We start from the raw sequence: 20,112 nt of genomic DNA on the forward strand, positions 1-20,112 counted from the left end.
AGGCCTAGGCTAGGGCTTGAGGAGGTTTGGAAGTGGGAGGTACAAAGCGCCTAGTTTGGGGGTGACTGTCGGGGAAGGTGGTGGCGCTGGGACCCAGGAGGCAGAGAAGGGTCTCCCTCTCTCTTTCTGTCTATTCTGCGGTCAAGTCCCGCCCCTTTCCGGGGAGGCTTCCTGGATTGGCTGTCCTTCCTTAACGTCACACGGCCCCGCCCCGGCGCGCGCCCCGCCGCGTGCCCACCCCTGGGCGGCTGGTGCAGCCTACGCTTGCCCGACCACAGCCTGCTGCCCGCGGAGCCGGAGCCCAAGCCCCAGCGCGCCGGGCTGGACGTGGGGCTCCTGGGCCGCGGCGGCGGGCCGGCGATGCTCCAGAGGCCTGAGCAGCCATGGAGGCCGAGGCGGGCGGCCTGGAGGAGCTGACGGACGAGGAGATGGCGGCGCTGGGCAAAGAGGAGCTGGTGCGGCGCCTGCGACGGGAGGAGGCGGCGCGCCTGGCGGCTCTGGTGCAGCGCGGCCGCCTCATGCAGGAGGTGAATCGGCAGTTGCAGGGTCACCTGGGCGAGATCCGCGAGCTGAAGCAGCTTAACCGGCGCTTACAGGCCGAAAACCGCGAGCTGCGCGACCTCTGCTGCTTCCTGGACTCGGAGCGCCAGCGCGGGCGGCGTGCCGCGCGCCAGTGGCAGCTCTTCGGGACCCAAGCATCCCGAGCGGTGCGCGAGGACTTGGGCGGTTGTTGGCAGAAGCTGGCCGAGCTGGAGGGCCGCCAGGAGGAGCTGCTGCGGGAGAACCTGGCGCTTAAGGAGCTCTGCCTGGCTCTGGGCGAGGAGTGGGGCCCCCGGGGCGGCCCCGGCGGCGCGGGGGGCTCAAGCGCCGGGCCCACACCCGAGCTCGCTTTGCCCCCCTGCGGGCCCCGCGACCTGGGCGATGGAAGCTCCAGCACGGGCAGCGTGGGTAGTCCCGACCAATTGCCCCTGGCCTGCTCCCCAGATGACTGAGGGCTCAGCTTCCTTCTTGTCGACGCCCGACCAGATTGCTTCCCAAAGCGCAGGGACTGCGGTGGACCTCGGGACCTAGACGCCGTCCCCCCTCGCACGACGGGCCGCTGGCATGGATTTGGAAACTCTGGCACTGAGGAGGGCCCCTTGCTCTCGCTGGTGTGGCGGCAGGGGAACTGGATGCTGGAGAGAAGGGACTTGCCGGGGACGGGGTGGGGGCTAATAAACTGGAACGGAAGCAGAGCCCTTGGCCTGGGCAGCGTCTCTTTGGGACTCGCCGTGGTGGGGACGAGGGCGGGGACGTTGAGACGGGGTACCATTCCCATCCGGAGGGGCTGCAGAACTAACGTGGCCGACCCTCGCTACCTCAAGCCTGGGACGGGATGTGGGACCGTGGTAAACCACTGGCTCCCCCCATCAGGCCTCGGAACAGGCCGTATTCTGGCCCCTGAAGTGGGTCCAGCTCCCTTCCCGGCTCCTTCCTGTCCAAGACAATGGGGCAGGAAGCAGGTGTTGGGGGCCTAGAACCCACTCAGCGACCTCCCCTGAGGCTGGAAGGGGCATAAGAGCGCCCTCCTGTGGCACACGCAGGAGCGCTGTGGGCCCGCATCCGGAGGAAGATGATAATCCTTTGGCTTGCACCCAACAGCAGCACTCTGTTCCTCCTCTCAATGCCGGAGATGAGGCAGAGCAGATGTAACCTCTTTTGTCAGGTAAGACAATTGAGGTCTAGAAATATCAAATAGTTTGTCCAAAGTCATGCAGTAAGTCCGTGGAGCTGAGACTGGAGCCTAGGGCTTCTGATTTCAAATATTCTCCCTTTAGCCTCTGGGTTCAATGAGACCAGGCCAGAGCTTCAAGCCTTTTATTCCATTTTGGCAGGTTTGTATAAAAATACTCTCTGTAGGAAAATAAATAGCAGCTGCCTTCGTTGTGGAGGCTTGGATTCCCTGGAGCTAAAGTCTTCTCAGAGCTGGGGGCTGCAGGTCAGCTCATCACAGAAGCCTCTGACACCCTCCTGCCATTCAGGAGGGGCCAGCAGAATGCCCTGGTTCAATCACTTGGTGCTGCTGGCAGTGTGGGGCTAGGTGAGTTAGTGTTCTAGGCTGGTAGAGTATCACCTGTCAGAGTAGGATTGGGTGGATCACAGGAAGAGGGTGATGAAGACTGTAGGTGTGGTCTGGAGGGAGTTAGGGCTCTAGAGGACCTCTAGGGAGTCACAAAGTCCTTTTGGGCTGCCAGGAGTTCTCGCGAACAAATAGGAAATCTTTTGTCTCTGATTTAGTGCAAAGTGCTAGAGAAGCCAGCTCTAGAAAAACCGTGGGCAGCGTTGGTGGCCCCAAGCTGTCTCTACTAGGAAGCAAAATATGCTCAGTCTCATCTGGAGGCATGGAGAAGAACCTGCTGGGCTTGGGCATGGGATATGGTCCAGACCAGCTGGACCAGTGGGTGGGAAGGCACTGGCTAGGGTGGCACCCGTGGGTAGGGATGCTAGTTTGCCTCATAAGGCAAGGAGGGTGGGAGAGCCCAGAGGGTCAGAGGATGGGTCCCCGCTGCTGCTGCTACTCCTGCGATGGGCTGAGGCACAGGGCTCAGGGGTGCTGGGGTAGGTGAAGACAGGGCTAGGGGTGAAAGGAGTCAGGGAGGGTGTGGTCATGAGCGTGGGGGTGTGCAATGCTTCAGGTTCAAGCACAGGCCCCGAGGAAAGAGAGATACATGGTACAGGGCGGGAGGGGGCTGGTGGTGGGCTGCTGGTGCCGCTGGTACCGCCTGTGTCGCCAGTGTCCCTCTCCGTGGCCCCCTCCGGGATTTTGCAGATGGGACGGTGGGCTTCGAGCACCAGCTCCAGACGCTCCTTCTGCTTCTGCAGCTCCTCAATCTCTCGCTGCAGACCAGATTTCTCGTCCTCCAGTTTGTCAGTCTCCTGTAGAGGGTTGGAAGAGGAGTTAGAAGAGGAGGGCGGAATACCGCGTAGCCTCGGGGAGGTGGTGATAACGCGGGGGGGGGGGGGGGGGGAGGCGGTAACGGGGCTGGGTCTCCAGCGAGTCTGGACTACAACTCCCATGAGGCCTTGGGAGAAATCCGGCACGACTCCCATCAGGCCCGGGAGCATTTTAGGAGATCGTTGGCCGAAGCTTTAACTCTTCTGCTCTGCTGGAGTGAGACGCGCTGTAACTAATATTTAATCGCTTTTTCGTCATTGTTGTTTCCGAAGGGCTGCACCTCCGACGGGGTGCTGGGGGGGTGGGGGGGAGGAAACTTCATACACCGGCGCTCCCTGGGGCCGGACAGCCTCGGGGGAGCCGCGCCCCTCTGAGGTTCGGTGGGCCCGGGCCTCGACACCCTCCGCACCAGCCAGTGCTCACCGCTTGCAGGAAGTCGGTCAGTTCCTTCCTCCGGTTCCTGCACTTGGCCGCGGCCAGCTTATTCCTCTCGCGCCTCACTCGACGGCGCTCCTCCTCCTCCGGGCTGATCTGGGGTGGGGGTGGGGTCGGGGATGGGGTAAAAGGATCAGTGAGGTAGACCCTGGGCCACTGGTTTGCCCGGCACTCGCCTCTTGAGGTGGCCCAGTGCTGGGACCCTAGCGGAGGACATAGCAGCGTGGGGCGCGCCCAGGCTGCGCTTCAGGGACCACTGCAGGGCGACCCGTTCCCCGCATTCACGCTTTAGTAAATTTGAATTAATCACACTTCCTCCTCGCACCCAGCTTTTGCCCCCTCTGATTACCCTCTCAGAATGCTCCCTCCACACACGCACACACGCCACAAACCTTCAACCTCCTCCCCCATCTCTCAGGACTCCACTGAGATACCCCCGCCTCCAGGAAGCCTTCTCTCATTCCCTGGCCAGAAGTGGCCTTTCTTCCTCTGAGCCCCTGGGACCCAGCCTCTCTTTTTCGAAAGACCCTCATCCTTTTCAGTCTCTTGATAACCAAGCGTGCTCTTCCCCAGGGGCTGTAAGCACTAGGAGGGGTTAATGAGTGTTGCCGCTGAGTAAATTATTTATTGGGAGCCTATTACATACAAGCTAAGAGCTTCACACAGATTCTGAACCCAACTTTCCATGTAAGGAACTAAAGCCCGGAGACGATGAATAACTCGTTTATGGTCCCAGAGCTGAAATGAAAATCCACTCACTTTATTCAACATAAAGTTGAGAGGCCCACAGATGAAGACCACCTCCCCCAAAAGGGGAGCTTACAGCCCCAGTCTAGGGGGACTCAGGAACAAGGAGCCACCCTCAGGACGGGACTGAAGGAGGGAAGTCCAGCAGCCTGCCTCTGGGGCCCAGCACGGTCTTCTTCTCCAGTTGGTCACAAAGGGCAACCATGCTGTTTCTGGGAAAACCACCCCTGTCTAATTGCACATCTTTCCCAAGATCCTGACCACTCTCCTTATCTTCTACCCTGCTGTCAGGGCAAGCTCTTTAATGGGCCACTCCCTTCAAAGACCCTCTGTCTCTGGGGCGCCTGGGTGACTCATTCGGTTAAGGCGTCCAGCTTTGGCCCAGGTCAGGATCTCACAGTTCATGAGTTCGAGCCCTCCATCCGGATCTCTGCTGTCAGCACAGAGCCTGCTTGGGATCCTCTCTTTCCCCACCCCTCTCTCTGCTCCTTACCCACTCATTCTCTCACAAATAATAAACAAACAAAGAAACAAACAAACAAATAACCCTCTCTTATTTATTTTGGTAAAGACTTTCTTAGCAGTGTAAAGGCAGGAACCCTGGTTGGGGAGCCGAGAGTTCCCAGCTCACTCTGCTTCGAGCCTCTGTTCGCTCTGGATGAGACGGTGTGGCTTGATGGTTAGGATCTGACTTTAGAATTGAAAAGACCTGTCTCATTACTCACTACTTGTGGGATTTGGGGCAAGTGACTACCTCTGTTGTGCCTTCATTTCCCCAGTGATAAATTGGAGAAAACCAGAGTGCATTCCCCAGAGGCTTTTTGTAAGGATTAAATAGGATGGGGAACCTGAAACCCAGAGAGTAGCTGCAGAGAACCCTCTCCTTCCATTCTCTCCCCAGCTACACTGACTCATTAGCTCAGCCTCTCCATATACGTCAGCAGGTGGAGCCCCTCTACCGTCCACACACCTTTCCACACGTACCCCTTACACATTCTCACCTCTACCTCCATTCTTGCTCCTCCCTTCCTCTCTCCCGGGAATGTCTTCTTCTTCATCTCGATCCATGCAAATTCTACCCATCCTTCTACACTACTGTACCTCCAGTTCCAGAAAGCTTTCCCTGATCTAGGGGTGACCTCTGCCCTCTGCTGGATCACCCCAGGGCCTCCTATCACTTTCTGCCTTGGCCAATAGTCACCAGCGGCCCTACCCACCTGCCTAAGCCTGTGTTCTTTTAAGGAAGAACTTGTCCTCTGCACCTCAGCACCCCGGTAGGCATCAGAACCAGCACCACAGTGCCTCTGCTACTTACCTGTTCACAGGGCCTGCGACGGACCCCTGGAGGTGGCCCTAGGGCCCTGATGACTCCTGGCCGGGGCTGGGGGGGGCTGTACTGGGGGTAGGCCAAGGGCCTGGGATAGCTGCTGCTGGGTCCCAGGAAGTGAGGCTGTACCATCCACTGTAGTTCCTGGCTGCCACTCACAGCATTGATGCTTGGCACGAGGTGGAACTTCTGAGGGGTGAGAAACGGAGGGGCCAAGGATGAGGTCTCTGTGGATTGGGGGGCTTCCGCTGGACAGAAACCACACTGCCATCTACCCTCGATGCAGCTGCCGGTTCTGAGAGCCCAGAAAGAGCACAAGTGGGCAGTCAGAGAGACTAACTTGGCGGTAAATCCCTGCTCATGAGCTGTGTGACTTGGGGCAGGTCTCATAACCTTGCTGTGCCTTCATTTCCCCATCAGAACTAATACTTATAGTAAAGTATGAATTCTAGGCACAGTCCCAACCACTTTACAAATACTGAGTCATAATTTGCACAACAGCGTCTTCATTTTCAGACAGGAAAACAGTTGTCCACAGACACACAGCCGGCAAGTGGGAAGTGGAGTTTGGACCCAGGCAGTCAGGCTCTTAACTACTCCCGTACTCTGCCTGAGTCTCGTCAGCACAAAGGGGATAATTCCAGTTCCCATCTCCAAGGGTGGCTGTGAGAGTCAGATGAAAGAATGTGTGTGACACAGCCTGGTAAGTGGCAGGTAGGTGCCCAATGAACAGGGGCTGTGGTGGGCAAGAACCACTACCCTGGGTTTAGGCTGACCCAGCTAGCTCCTTAGCTCAGCCACTTACTGGCCAAGACTCTGGGCAAGTCATTGAACTTCAATGTACATTAGTTTCCTTGTTTTTTTTTTTTTATTTTTTTTTATTTTTTAAAAAAACATTCATTTTTTTTAAGAGTGAGAGAGACAGAGTGTGAGTGGGGGAGGGGCAGAGAAAGAGGGAGACACAGAATGCAAAGCAGGTTCCAGGCTCTGAGCTGTCAGCGCAGAGCCCGACGCAGGGCTCGAACTCATGAACTGTGAGATCATGACCTGAACTGAAGTCGGCTGCCTAACCGACTGAGCCACCTAGGTGCCCCTCCTTGTCTTTTAATATTGTCCTAGGTGAGGATTATGACATCTCATTGATGCTAAGAAATGCCCTTTAGTAGCTCTGAAATCATAGTTCAATGGCAACTTTAGAAAAATTTAGTGGCACAAAATAGTGGGTTTTTAAACCAATGAAATCTTAGATTCTGTGAAATACGGTAAATGAGGTAGAAACCGCTGTCCTGGCTGCACTGTTTGCTCTGCCTGTATTACCCGCCAAGATTTTCTTTCCGCCAGAAATCTGAGGAAGGGGTTGAGATGGGGGCTCAGTGTTTGGGGAGGAGAACTGGGTTCAAGCCCTGGGGCTGGGCTCTGGGTGTGGGTGCCCGGTCCTCCGGGAAGCGCGCCACAAGCCCAGGCAAGTCCAGACAGCGATGTCCCCGGCCCAGCTCTGCGGGCCCAGTGGCCCAGGGACCCCAGTTCCGGGACCGAGGTACCGCCGGCGGCATCTCTCTCTCCCGAGGTTGTCCGGGCCGGGGCCGCTCCGGGCCAGGAAGGGAGGGGCGCCCCGGGTGAGTCAGCCACCGTGACTCGGCCGCTGTGACTCGGCGGAACGGACGCCGAGCGACACGTGCGCGCTGCCCGCCGACAGGAAATGGGCACCTGCGGCCACCCATGTCCCCCCAGCCGGCAGCGGGCGCCGTTTGGTGCCGGGAGTCGAGGGGCGCGGGAGTTGTCCGCTGCATGACCCCGCGCACGTCCCGGCATCCCGCAGTCCCCATCGGGCCCCAGCTTGTAAAGGGGTCAAAAACCAGTCTCCCGGAGCCCGACGGATTCCACTGCGTCAAGAAGGGGATAGGGACTTGGCGACGGGGGGAGAGGGGGACAGACAAACGGACAGACACACAGACGGTCACGGACAGTGCTGAGGACCCCCAGTCTGTCGGAGTTAGCCTGCCGGTGGATCCCGCCTCCCTCCTGTGTGGGAACATCTCGGCCTCCCAGGAATTTAGTCCGAGATGGATCAGACCCTCTGATCCAGTCCGAGGTGGGACTAATCCCGGACTAAGGGGCGCCCTTCTGGCGCAGACAGGACAAAATTAAGCGTGGACGGGAGAAAAGTTGGAAGGTAACAGAGACGGAGGGACAGATAGCAGACAGCGGAGGAAAAGGGGTGAGCGACAGAGGGGACGTTCGTAGATCTTTGTTGCGCCCACCGCGCGCGTTCCCCTGGGCTTGCGGGGGGAAATGTGCCTCTAGACCGCGGAGAACGGGCAGCATCCGCGGCCACGGCCACAGCCACAGCCACGGCCACGGCCACAGCCACAGCCACGGCCACGGCCACGGCCACGGCCCCAGATCCAGTCCCTACTCCCGTTCCCGGTCCCAATCCCAGAGTGTGCAGGAGCCGACCGCAGCGTCCCAGGCGCTGTCCACCCGGGATCCCCAAGCGTCGGGTCCCTCTCACCTGCTGGCCTGAAGTGGGGGGCTGCGCCGGGCCGCCGTACGCACCGCCGGCCCCGGAGCTCGGTCCGGGTTCCCCAAAGTCTCGGAACATGCCCTGGCTGGCTGCTCTGTGGGGTCCGCGTCGGCGGCTCGGGTTCTGACTCACTTGCTCCTCGCGGAGTCTTTTCTTTTATGAATGAAAAGGGCTCGGGCTGAACCACTTCAATTGGGAGGGGGGGGCGGGCGTTTCTCCGGCGCTGGACACCTCGGGGCTCCACCTCTCCAGACGCCCCGCCTTTTGCCAGCCCGCCCCGAACTTTTCGACGCCTCCTACCGTCCGGTGGCCGCCTTTTCGTGCGGGGAAAGGGACGGACCTGGCGTCCCCCGCGGCAGCGGCGGGCCCGCCCTCTCTGACGTAGTTGCCCATATATGGTGCGGTTTCCTCGCCGCGCCCAGGTGGAGCCGAGGATTCCCCCGCGGATTGACGCACCTGCGAGCAGCTGGGCGCCCCGCCCCCCCGGGGCCGCCGACTCGGGCCCGCCGTCGCCCTCCCCGCCGCCCGCGCCGCGAAGCCCGGGCTGGCCTCAGTTTTTGCCTCCGTCAGATGGGGCGAAACCATCACCTAGCTGCCTTGCGGCGCGTGGGAGGTCGGGGTGAAGAATGAGAAAGGGGCCCGGAGACAGTAAAGGGGGTTATTCATGTGATGGTTGCTACGGGTTTACTTACCGGGTGCTTATTTCATGCCAGGGACCGTTGCTACTGGCGTCCCAGGCTTCACGGTGGTGGCCCGAGGCGCTTCTGCTGGCCTTGTTTCAAGGTTCAGGCACACTAAAAAGTGGATAAACGACAGAGCAGGGTTACCGGAAGGGCGATATACTTCAAACGCTTACAACGAGCAAGTTCGTGGTTTGAACTGCCCACAAAAACAATGCCATAGAATTGTGCCACTGGCAGGATAATTTCCGAAGTTAGAGCAAGTTTTAAAATTCAGAGTTTCTCTAAACGGCGAGAGGCTGCGGGGGGCCCCAGTTATCCAGTGGTCTGACAAATATCATCTTCTTTCATTTTTTTTTAATTTTTATTTATTTATTTTTTAAAAAAATTTTTTTTCAACGTTTATTTATTTTTGGGACAGAGAGAGACAGAGCATGAACGGGGGAGGGGCAGAGAGAGAGGGAGACACAGAATCGGAAACAGGCTCCAGGCTCTGAGCCATCAGCCCAGAGCCCGACGCGGGGCTCGAACTCACGGACCGCGAGATCGTGACCTGGCTGAAGTCGGACGCTTAACCGACTGCGCGACCCAGGCGCCCCTTTTTTTATTCTTATTAAAAAATGTTTAATGTTTATTTGGTTTTGAGATAGAGAGAGACAGAGCGTGAGCTGGGGAGGGGAAGAGAGGGAGACACAACCCGAAGCAGGGTCCAGGCTCCAAGCTGTCCGCACAGAGGCCAATGCGGAGCTCAAACCCATGAACCGTGAGATCATGACCTGAGCTTAAGTCGTAAGCCCAACTGACTGAGCCATCCAGGCACCCCAGTGCCATCTTGTTTAAATACTATCACTGCTCTTTGGGAACTGTGTGGTCACCAGCCTTGTTTGGAGATTATGTCCAAGGTCTGTGTGAATGTGAGGCCAGGGCCAGATTTCAACAACCAAAGGCCAGCAACCTTGGGGAGTAGGTACCATGAGCATCCCCGTTTCACGTGTGGGGAAACTGAGGCCAACAGGTGTTGAAATGAAGTGGCGAGGGGCGCCGGGGTGTCTCAGTCCGTCGAGCGTTTGTCCGACTCTTGATTTCGGCTCAGGCCATGATCTCATGGTTTGTGAGTTCAAGCCCCACACTGGGCTCTGCACTGTTAGTGCAGAGCCTGCTTGAAATTCTCTCTCTGCCCCTCCCCTGCTCGCTCACACACCTCTCTCTCTCTCTCTCTCTCCCTCTCTCTCTCAAAAATAAATGAACATTTAAAACAAAAAAGAAATGAAGCACTTAATATCACTGATCGAGTGGCTGCCGCAGGCTGCCAAACCAGGGCTGTGGGAGCTCCAGGCTCAGACAAGCTCTCCCAAAGGCTCACGGACGCGTTTTCACGGGTGCAGAAGGTCTGTGCTGAGAGGACCACCCCAAAGCTTCTCTGTTTCCTCCCCCTGTGCAGACGGGAAAACTAAGGCCTAGAGAGAGTAAGGGGCTACCAGTGTCACACAACTACAGAAAGACAGCTGAGCTCTCCTACTGTCCACTGCTACCCCCATTTGATGCGCTCGAGTTTTGTTCTCGGGGAAGGGAGATTCCAGGGAAGCGGGTTCCTGGGCCGTCTTCCTTGGGCCAGGTGTCTGTGGGGGCACTCAGGACTCAGGGACAGAAGGCCAGCTTGGGCCTGGGCTCCCGGTGCCAGAGTTACCATTTTCTGTCTCTGTGACCCTGGGTGGGTCACTTCCCTGTGAGTCCCGGGCCCACTGGGAACAACTGAGCCTCGTGCTGACCTCGTGGGGTTCCCGCAGGATCAGATGAGATCATAAATGTGAAAGTGCTTTGTGAGCTATAAAGTGCTGTGCACTCAGCCCGCTGCCTCTCCCTTGCCTTGTTCAACTCCATGCTTGTCCTTCTCTAAAAAGAAAAGAAACCAACATCGGTTCACCAGAATTAGAACTAGAGATGTGTAGGGTGGGGGAGGGGAGAGGGAGAGAGGTTTTTGAGGCAGTGTGATCCATGGACAAGAACACGCATGCTGGAATCAGACAACTCTGGGTCCTGGAGTTTGAATCCTGGAATTCTGGGTAGGCGGCTCGCCAGCCTAGGCGAGGCACACGATGTCTCGGAGCCTCTGTGCCCTCGTCTGTAAAATGGAAACGTAATGATAATTACAGCTCAGGGTTGTTAGAGAATAGAAATGAAATAATATCACACGTGTGGCACAGCATGTAGTAAGAACTTGACCAGTAGCCAAAATAAATACACATGTTAATGAAAAGCTCCGGAGGTGGGAGCCCTTGGGGTTCTGATCACACGCTAAGGCAATCGTGCAGGGCGCACGCGCTGACATGCGCACTCTTGGGCTGAGCCCAAGTTGGAGGGGTCAAGGTGCCGAAGGCGGCCAGGTGGTGGCACGTTCGAGGATGACACAGGTCAGCCTTGACTGCATCCATCCATCCGCCTGATCCAGAAACTCCGCCCTGTCCCACTCCCCCAGCATCCTGGGGCAGCGACTGAGCAGGGGCTCAGGTCTCAAATGTGTGCATGTGTGTGCGCGTATGTGTGTGATTACATGGTTCTGAAAGTCCCTTCCTGCTCTAACCGTTGGTGGAGCCACAAGGAGGCCCTTTCAGAGACAGGCACATTCCAAGCTCCTCAGTCACCAACTCCTGCTTCGTGGCTGCAGAAACGTTCCTGGCCCCTGACCTCACCAGCTCCCACCCAGGGAGGCCTGGCAAGAATCCCAAAGGGCCACTGTGATGGCAAGAGTCTGGGGGTCCAGAGGTCTGAGGAACCAGGGCATTGTCCCTTGGCAGCCTGTGTGAGCCTGGCTGGGTCACTTCCCTCTCTGAGCCCCGGAGAATGTCCATCTCCTGGGGCTGCAGCAAAGCAAAAAGAGGCGATCGATGGTGTGCTTTGCACCCAACATGTTCTGTCAGTGCCCCCAGGACACTGGAGGTGATGTTGATGCATTTCATTTTTTCACTCGCTTTTTTAAATTTTTTTTTCAACGTTTTTATTATTTATTTTTGGGACAGAGAGAGACAGAGCATGAACGGGGGAGGGGCAGAGAGAGAGGGAGACACAGAATTGGAAACAGGCTCCAGGCTCTGAGCCATCAGCCCAGAGCCTGACGCGGGGCTCGAACTCACGGACCGCGAGATCGTGACCTGGCTGAAGTCGGAAGCTTAACCGACTGCGCCACCCAGGCGCCCCTCACTCGCTTTTTTAAATCAAAGTTAATTTTTATTTATGTAGTTATTCGTTGATTTATTATTTATTTTTGAAAGACAGAGAGAGAGCGTGAGCGAGGGAGGGACAGTGATAGAGGGGGACACAGGATCCAAAGCAGGCTCCAGGCTCTGAGCCGTCAGCACAGAGACCGACACGGGGCTCGAACCCACAAGCTGTGACATCATGACCTGAGCCAAAGTCTGACACTGAACGGACTGAGCCACCCAGGTGCCTCAAAGTATTTATTTTTAAAAATTAGGTTGAAATTTACATAACATACAGTTCACCAATTTAACTTTTTTATTTTTTAAGAGACTAATTTTTAAAATCAAAAAAATTTAATGTTTATTTATTTTTGAGAGAGAGAGAGAGAGAAAGAGAGAGAGAGAAAGAGTGGAGGAGGGGCAGAAAGAGAGGGAAACAAAGAACCTGAAGCAGGCTCCAGGCTCTGAGCTGTCAGCACAGAGCCCGACCCGGGGCTCGAACCCACAAGCCGTGAGATCATGACCTGAGCCAAAGTCAGATGCTTAACTGACTGAGCCACCCAGGTGCCCCTAATTTTTAAATTTTTTATATATTTTAATTTCTGTGTATATTTGAGAAAGCACTGGTTTATTTTATTTTATTATTTCTTTTAATGTTTATTTATTTTTGAGAGAGAGAGACAGAGTGCGAGCAGGGGAGGGGCAGAGAGAGACGGAGACAGAAATGTGAAGCATGTTCCAGGCACTGATCTGCCAGCACAGAGCCCGACTCGGGCTCAAACTCAGGAACTGCGAGATCATGATCTGAGCCAAAGTCCAACACTTAACCAACTGAGCCACCTAGACGCCCCAAGAATTTAATTTTTTAAAGTAATTTCTATACCCAACGTGGGTCTCTAACGCACAACCCTGAGATTCAAGGGCTGCACCCTCCACCGACTGAGCCAGCCAGGCGCCCCACAGTTAAACCATTTTAAAGTGTAGAGTTCAATAGAATTTTGTGAATTCACGATGTTGTGCAATCACTACTTCCCTCTAGTTTCCCAGACTTTTTTTTCTTTTTTTTATTATCCCAGAAAATCACCCCATTCCCATGAAGAAATCACTCCCAGTCCCATCTCCTGGGAACCGCACCTTCTTTCTGTCTCTATGGATTTTCCCATTTTGCACATTTCATATATGTGGAATCCTGCAGTCCGTGGTCTTCTGCGTCTGGTTTCTTTTCACTTACCACGATGTTTTCCAGGCTCATTTGTGTTATGGCATGTATATTGATACTCAGGTCCTTTTTACTGCTGAATAATATTCTATTGTATGGACATACCACAATTTATTTATTCCTCAGTTGATGGACATTGGAATGTTTCTCAGACACTTGTGTACAAGTTTTTGTGTGGACATATGTTTCTATTTACCTTGGGTATGTATCGAAGAGTAGAAATTCTGGGTATTATAGCAAGTCTCTGTTTAACCTTGTGAGAAACCATCAGACTGTTTTTACAAAGTGGTTGTGCCATTTTACGTTCCTACTAGCAGTGTGTAAGCGTTATAATTTCTCCACATCCTTTCCAGTGCTTATTATTTCTGTTTTTGAAATGAAAGACATCCTAGAGAGTGTGACGTGTTTCAGTTTTCACTTCCTTAACAACTGGTCATGTTCCTTAATGATCAGTGAACTCTTTTCACGTGCTTGTTGGCTATTTGTATATATTTTGGGGACGAAATTCAAGTTCTTTGCCCGTTTTAAAAAAAAAATTTAATGTTTTACTCATTTTTCTTATTTATTTTTTTAAAGGAAATTTAAAAATTTTTTTTTAACGTTTATTTATTTTTGAGACAGAGACAGAGCATGAATGGGGGAGGGTCAGAGAGAGAGGGAGACACAGAATCTGAAGCAGGCTCCAGGCTCTGAGCTGTCAGCACAGAGCCCGACGTAGGGCTCGAACTCACAGATCACGAGACCATGACCTGAGCTGAAGTTGGACGCTCAACCGACTGAGCCACCCAGGCGCCCCATTCTTTGCCCATTTTTAATTGAGTTGATGTTTTGTGTGTGTGTGTGTGCGTGTGTGTGCGTGTGTGTGGTTGAATTATATGAGTTCTTTATATATTCTGGCTCCCAAACCCTTATCAAAAATAGGATTTGCAGATATCTTCTCCCATTCCGTAGGTTGTCGTTTCCCCTTCTTCATAACGTCCTCTGATGCACAAAATTTTAAAATTTTTATGAAGTCCAATTTCTCGGGTTTTTTCTTTTGTTGCCCATTCTTCCAGCGTCGAATCTAAGAATCCACCGCCAAACTTCAGGTCATGGATGTTTACCCCTATGTTTTCTTCTGTTTTATAATTTTCAGTCTTGTATTTAGTTTCTTGACTTAATTGAAGTTTAAGACACATCTAGTGAAGTGCATTGTTCCAACGTGTTCAGCTCAATGACTTGTTACATGTATGTAAACCCATGTAGCTACTGCGCTGATCCAGGACGTTTCTAGCAGCTCGCAAGCTCCCTGTGTCCTTCTCAGTCACCACTCCCCACCCATAGGTGCCATTATCCTGACTCCTTTCATCACTGATGATTTTTGCCTGTTCTTGACCTTGGTATAAGTGGATATACCCTTCGGTGGCCAATCGCACTCATTTCCCCTGAATAAGCGCCCAAGTTCTGATTTTCTCCAACAGTCCTTCAAAGGGGTTGGACCCTTTTCCATGCCACCAGCAGTGGGTAAGAGTTCTGGCTGCCCCACAGCTGGAGGTGACATTTTAGTTCGCTTCAACAAACATTTCTGTCCCCCGGGCCTGGCCCCATCCTCTCTCTCCTGGACGCTGTCCACAGCCGCTGGCTTGGCCCTTTCCTGTCCGGTTCCCACCTGGCAGCCTGAGGGAATCTTTTAAATTCTGAGCATTTTGGGGCACCTGAGTGGCTCAGTTGGTGAAACATCCCGCCCTTGATTTTGGCTCAGGTCATGATCTCACAGTGGTTTGTGAGTTCGAGCCCTGCATAGGGCTCTGCACTGAGCCTGCTTGGGATTCTCTCTCTCTCCCCGCCTCCCTTGTTTGCACTCTGTCCCAAAATAAGTAGATAAACCTAAAAAAAAATACCTACTTCGTTGTGGTATATTTAACATTCAATCCGATTTATTGGCCAGGTGTTGGACCATTTCACACACCTGTGAGCGACGTTCCAATCAAGTTACAGAACATTTCCATCCGCCCAGCAAGTTCCCTCCTGCCCTTTTGCGGTCAACCCGGGAAGTCACTCAGCCTCAGTTCTATTGCCATAGATCGGTTCTGCCCCTTCTGGAACTTCACCTCAATGGAATCACACGGCGTGTGTTCTTTTGTGTCTGCCTTCTGTCTCTCACCATTATGTCTGTGAGACTCTTCCAGATGTGTGGAGTGCTAGTTCACTCCTTTTGATTGCTGAATCCGGTCCCATCGCATGATGGCCCGGTTTCTATATCCATCCTCCTGAATTAACGGACCACAAAGTGGAATGCAGCCGGCTGTGGAGAAGGTAGGGACGATCAAAGACTTGCTCTCGGCCCCAAGGCGCTCACAGCACAGAGAGGTCGTCAGACACTGAAGAAAGCAGTAGGTCGCCGATGCTGGGGACAGGCGCGGCACCGGGGGCGCTACAGGAGCCCCCGGGAAGGAAGGATTGTTTCCCACTGGAGGAGGGCAGCCTTCCTGGCACAGGAGCATTTGAGGTGGCGGGAGACATTCCCGGGGGTTGAAATCGGTGGGTACCAAAGGCCTGGGGGTGGACGGAGTGAGGCCTCAGCCGGGGTCTTGCAATGTCAGGCTGAAGAGCTTGACTTGGGGCTGGGGGACAAGGGAGCCCTGAGTGGCGTTTGAACAGGGAAGTAACCCGTGCTCAGTCTGCTGAGGCTGGAGTCTGGGGAAGAGGGAGCTGGGTCCCTTGTGGGAAGGTCTTCTGGGCCCGGCCATCCAGGCTTTGGAGGTCAGGGGAGTCATATGGCGGGGCCTGGGCGAGGAAGAGGTTGAGGTGTATGTGTGTGTGTGTGTGTGTGTGTGTGTGTGTGTGTGTGTGTGTGTGTGTTGGGGGGGAGGGGTGGTTGCTGGGCTGCAGTTTCCAGGGCCTGGGTATCACTCTCTTCCCATTCCCCAGACGCCAATTGAGCATGCACAGGTGCCTGTCCTCTCTGCTGTCCTTTGAGGGTCATGCCACCCTGCTGCCATGGCAGTCCTGTCCCCATGAGGCAGGTGAGGACCCTGGGGCCCCAGAGAGGGAAAGGGGCTGGGTTAAGGGGGAGTCGGGGACAAGGCCATCATCTCCCCGCTCTTGTCCTGGGGTTCCCTTTCCCACCAGCCACCTCTCCAGCCCAGGGCATCCTGGGGAGCCTCAGAGACATGGCCGCAACCACAGTGCATCTCTGATCTGTGATGCAACCTCAGGCCAGTCCCTTTTCCTCTGGGAGCTTCAGTTTTCTCTTCTTACAGATGAGTGATTTACACACTGCGACCCCTGAAACCAGAAATTTCAGTGGCGGTCCACCTGGGGGAGGGGCACAGGGCAGACCCCTGGGCTCCTCTCCCTGCTCCAACCAGCACAGCTTGGAGAAGCAGCAGGGGATAACAACATGAGTTTTGGAGTCAGATGGCTTGGGTTCGAGTCCCAGCTCAGCCACTTTCTGACTGTGGGACCTGGGCCGTTCTCTTAACTCCTCTATGCCTCAGTCTCCTCATTTGTAAAAATGATATAACAATTGTCCCTGCTTCTCAGGGTTGTTGGAGGAGTACGTGAGACATGGCGTGGATGGCACTTAGCACAGGAGTGCTACAAGAAGAGCTCAGTAGGTGTTAGTGAGCATTTTCTTGCTGCGATATTTTGTGCCCCGTGGAGCTTCCTCTGAACGGAGGGCATCAGGGGCTGTGCTGCCAGTGCCCAGGATGGCTCTGCCCACTCAGCCTCTCTCCTGAGGTTTCTTGGAGCAGCTCCCGCTCTCTGTAGCCCTAAGCCCAGGGCAGTTAGGGCTCGTCACCCAGTTCTGGAGCTCTCCTGACCCTCCCAGACCTGAGGCTTACCCCCACCCCTGGGCTCTTGGGTGCAGTTCCTGCTCTGGGCCAGGACGGGGATGAAACGCTCATCCTGGGATAAAAGGCTGGCGGGCCTGGGCTGGGCCAGTAAGCCACCCCACCCTCGCTGGGAGGTCCTCTGGGCACCCGTGTAAACTGAGTCATGGGGGGCAAGGGGGTGACTCATGTAGCCTGTGAGTGGGAGCCAGATAGGGCAGAGCTTGCCTGCGGAGGGCCGCTGGCCATGCCTCATAACGTCACGGCTCTCAGGGTCCCTCCAACACCGGCAGGACCCCAGCGTGCCTCGCCGAGGGACAGGGTCTGGAGGCTGGACTCCCAGTGAGCACGCCTGTGCCCGTGTGTTCCTGTTTGAATGTGTGGCGTCGGGGAGTGAGGCTGGCAGACCGGAAACAGAGGCTGTGACTCGGGAGGAAAGGATTGGGGTTTGGAAAGGAGTCAAAGCCCTAGAGAGGACAATTTTGGCGGGAATGCTTCTCTGCCCTCTTCTGGCCTCTGGGGGTTTGGCTGATTTTTTTTTTTTTTTTTTTTTTTTTTTTTTTATTCGCGGGACTAGCTTTCTCTTTTTAGCCTGGGAGGAGCTAGGGCCCAGTGGGTAACATGTCTGTCCCGGGAGCCAGAGCTGCTCAGGGACGAGGGACACAGCTCCCTGCCACAGGGGTGTGTACAAGCACTTTGGGGAGTTGTGGAGGCTGCCAGAGCGTTTCTAGCCTTGACTGTGGCCCAGTGACTTTACCTCTTTTGGCTGCAGTTTCCTCCTCAGTAAAACAGGGGCTGCGAGGACCAAAAAGCTACCGCATGCAAACTGCTTGGAGCAGTGCCTGGTACAGAGCAGGTCTTTGGGCCCCTTTGCTCTTACTATCTGAGCCTCGGTGGCCTCATCTAAAAAATGGGTGAGGGGAGGGGGCCAGAGGCATCCCTTGTCCGGCCATTGCTTTGGTTCTAGTCTCTGAGATCATTCCCACTGCCTGACTCTGTCCGTCTTTCCAGCCTGGGGGGTTTCATGATCTGCTGGGAAGCCAATAATCAAGGGAAAATGGGTTCAGTGGGTTTCTGGGCCGGGTGCCCTCAGGTTACCCCTCGGTGTCTGGGGGATGCGCGTCAGAGAAGTGGGGAGTTTCCCTCCCAGGATGAATCAGCTGTGTCCCTGCCAGGGCCCCTCCCAGAGGGCGGGAGAGGGGTGCAGTTGCCCTGCTGGGAAAATCCCCAAAACCTCGCCAAAGCCCTGGCTGAAACTTTCTCCCAACTCAGCCATTTCCTGTCTTCCCTGGTTTAGCCCCTAGCCCCGGCTGAAATCAGGGGCCCGGTAGATATTCTCTCCATTCCCTGGCCAATCCCTCTCAAGCCTCCTCCTTGAGGTTTGGGGTTCACGGGACATGTGAATGGGAGGTGGGGAGGGGGAGTCTCCTTGCCCTCTTCTGTCATCCTTCCCATGGTTTTGTAAAAGAGAGCTGAGCACGGAGGCTTGTCCACATTTCCTCAGCCTGGCCCACCCTGGGCCCGGGCTGCTTCCTTACCCCAAACAGGGCAGAATCCCCTGTCAGCCTGAGGGGGTGGGCCTTGGGGAGCCCCCGGCCTGGCAGGGAAGCGGTCCTTACCACAGGCCTGGGAGATCCTTCCTGCCCAAGTAGGCTTAGTCACTGGACTCTCTGGGCCTCAGTTTCTCTGCCAGTAAAATGGGAATCTTAGTCTTGGCCCAGTCTCTCTCTCCCGCAGTTGTGAGGCCCCGACTTGTGTGCTTTACAGATCGGATCCTAAGTCCTTGCTGGGACTTGTAGCCCCCCACCACATCAGCACTTTCTATCGTGGGGGCTCAGCAATGCATCAGGTGCTCTGGAGTTGCACGGCCTGGGTTCAAATCTTGGCTCTGACACTTATGGCTTTGCAACCTGGAACCAATTACTGAACGTCTCTGGGCCTCAGTTTCCTCTTCTGAAAAATGGCAACAACGATAGAGCCAGGTGAGACTCCGATGAGACGGCGTATGGAAACGCTCAGCACGGTGCCTGGCTCTCATCACGAACAGAATGAAGAAACAGGCCCAGAGACAGAGAGTGACTTCATTCAATCGCTCGTTTATTCAATAACGTTTATTTGGCACTTGTGCTAGGCCGGGTCCTATGCTGCACACTGAAGATACCCTGCGGGGTCAAGTGTGGCCACTGTCCTTGAGGGGCCCCAGACATACAGATGAGAGGTGGGTGGGTGTGACGGGAGCCTGTGGTGCGGATGAACGGGGAAGAAGAAATCCAAGAGGATGAGCTGGGAGGTCTGAGGTGCGTTCAGCCAGGAAAGCAGGTGAAGTTCAGGCACACCAAATGCAGGTGACAGCGGGAGCAAGGCACAAAAACGGGAAAGGCCAGCATGGATGCAAGAAAACAACAGACAGCTCAGATTTCTGGAACAAGAAGGGTGAAGCAGAGAGTGGATGAAAGGACTCGAGGAACCGACAGGGGCCGCGTTTGCTTTGAAATTTGGATTCGGATTTTAGTTAATTTACGGAGAGGTTGCTCTGCCCAAGCACTGTGTTAGGCTCTTGGGACAGGGCTGAGACTTAGACACTGTTTCTGCTTTCGCTAAGCCCCACACTCTGGGCCTGTGGCTTAGGGACCAGTGGGAGACAGACATCAAGCAATTACATAAGTAACCTCTCAACCCTTGCTGAACGACAGGTGTTCAAGCAGAAGGAACGGCCTGAGGCCCAGGGCTGCATGCCAGGCGGTGAAGGACATGCCAGTTGGCTCCAGTAGGGTAAGCACAGGCAGGAAGGGGCACCTGAGGGAAGCTGGGGCTTGGCAGGGGTCTAGGTCACGGGCGCCTCAGGAGAGCGGACTCTGTATTGCAGGCCATGGGGAACCATGGAAGGACTCTGAGTAAGGGAGGGGCTCGGGCAGCTCTGCAGGAGAGCTCTGTAGGGGGGTAGCGGGGGTCACTGGGAGGGAGTGGAACAGAGGAGGCAAGCTGCAGTGGTGTGTGGGAGAGAGAGAGAGAGAGAGAGAGAGAGAGGACAGGGTGAAGGCAGGGCCAGGAGGCTGGAGGAGAGGGGAGGAGCGTGTGAAATGCTTAGTTAGGAAAAGAGAATCAGGTGCTGCAGATACCAGTCGGGCATCTTTGCGAGACCCACGAGCACCTGGCCGGGATCCCTGCAAGCCTCGGCCCAATGTGGTCAAGTGCAAAGCACCGCTTGTCTGAGGGAGGCAGGGCAGTGGGCT

At 55.2% G+C, this 20,112-nt stretch overlaps 2 protein-coding genes across 4 annotated transcripts; one reads left to right on the forward strand and one right to left on the reverse strand.

Annotated features, from left to right (window-relative positions):
- The first annotated feature begins 383 nt into the window (after positions 1–383).
- On the forward strand, positions 384–1,235 carry CCDC85B (coiled-coil domain containing 85B). The gene has a single exon (XM_045486810.1). It carries the CDS (start codon positions 384–386, stop codon positions 990–992), a length of 609 nt encoding a protein of 202 aa, XP_045342766.1. The 3' UTR covers positions 993–1,235.
- A 608-nt stretch (positions 1,236–1,843) lies between these two features.
- On the reverse strand, positions 1,844–8,273 carry FOSL1 (FOS like 1, AP-1 transcription factor subunit). 3 transcript variants are annotated; one of them, XM_045486808.1, is made up of 4 exons: positions 7,957–8,273; positions 5,433–5,633; positions 3,359–3,466; positions 1,844–2,916 (listed from the first exon to the last, which is right to left on the reverse strand). In XM_045486808.1, exons 1-4 carry the CDS (start codon positions 8,044–8,046, stop codon positions 2,494–2,496), a joined length of 822 nt encoding a protein of 273 aa, XP_045342764.1. In that variant the 5' UTR covers positions 8,047–8,273; the 3' UTR covers positions 1,844–2,493. The 3 variants fall into 3 exon arrangements, with proteins under 3 accessions (XP_045342764.1, XP_045342765.1, XP_045342763.1); XM_045486809.1 differs by lacking the exon at positions 5,433–5,633 and having other exon boundaries at positions 7,957–8,151; XM_045486807.1 differs by lacking the exon at positions 7,957–8,273 and having other exon boundaries at positions 5,433–6,324.
- Between the last annotated feature and the right edge of the window lie 11,839 nt (positions 8,274–20,112).

This window comes from Leopardus geoffroyi, chromosome D1 (assembly GCF_018350155.1).
Source record: "Leopardus geoffroyi isolate Oge1 chromosome D1, O.geoffroyi_Oge1_pat1.0, whole genome shotgun sequence".
Taxonomy (NCBI): domain Eukaryota; kingdom Metazoa; phylum Chordata; class Mammalia; order Carnivora; family Felidae; genus Leopardus; species Leopardus geoffroyi.

Excerpts from the sequence above, each read along its gene's own strand:
- CCDC85B (XM_045486810.1), top strand. The coding sequence starts at position 384 with ATGGAGGCCGAGGCGGGCGGCCTGGAGGAGCTGACGGACGAGGAGATG.
- FOSL1 (XM_045486807.1), bottom strand. The coding sequence starts at position 5,834 with ATGAGACCTGCCCCAAGTCACACAGCTCATGAGCAGGGATTTACCGCC. Across the intron at positions 3,467-5,432 it reads GTCGCAGGCCCTGTGAACAG|ATCAGCCCGGAGGAGGAGGA; the intron begins GTAAGTAGCAGA and ends CCCCCACCCCAG. Across the intron at positions 2,917-3,358 it reads TGACCGACTTCCTGCAAGCG|GAGACTGACAAACTGGAGGA; the intron begins GTGAGCACTGGC and ends AACCCTCTACAG.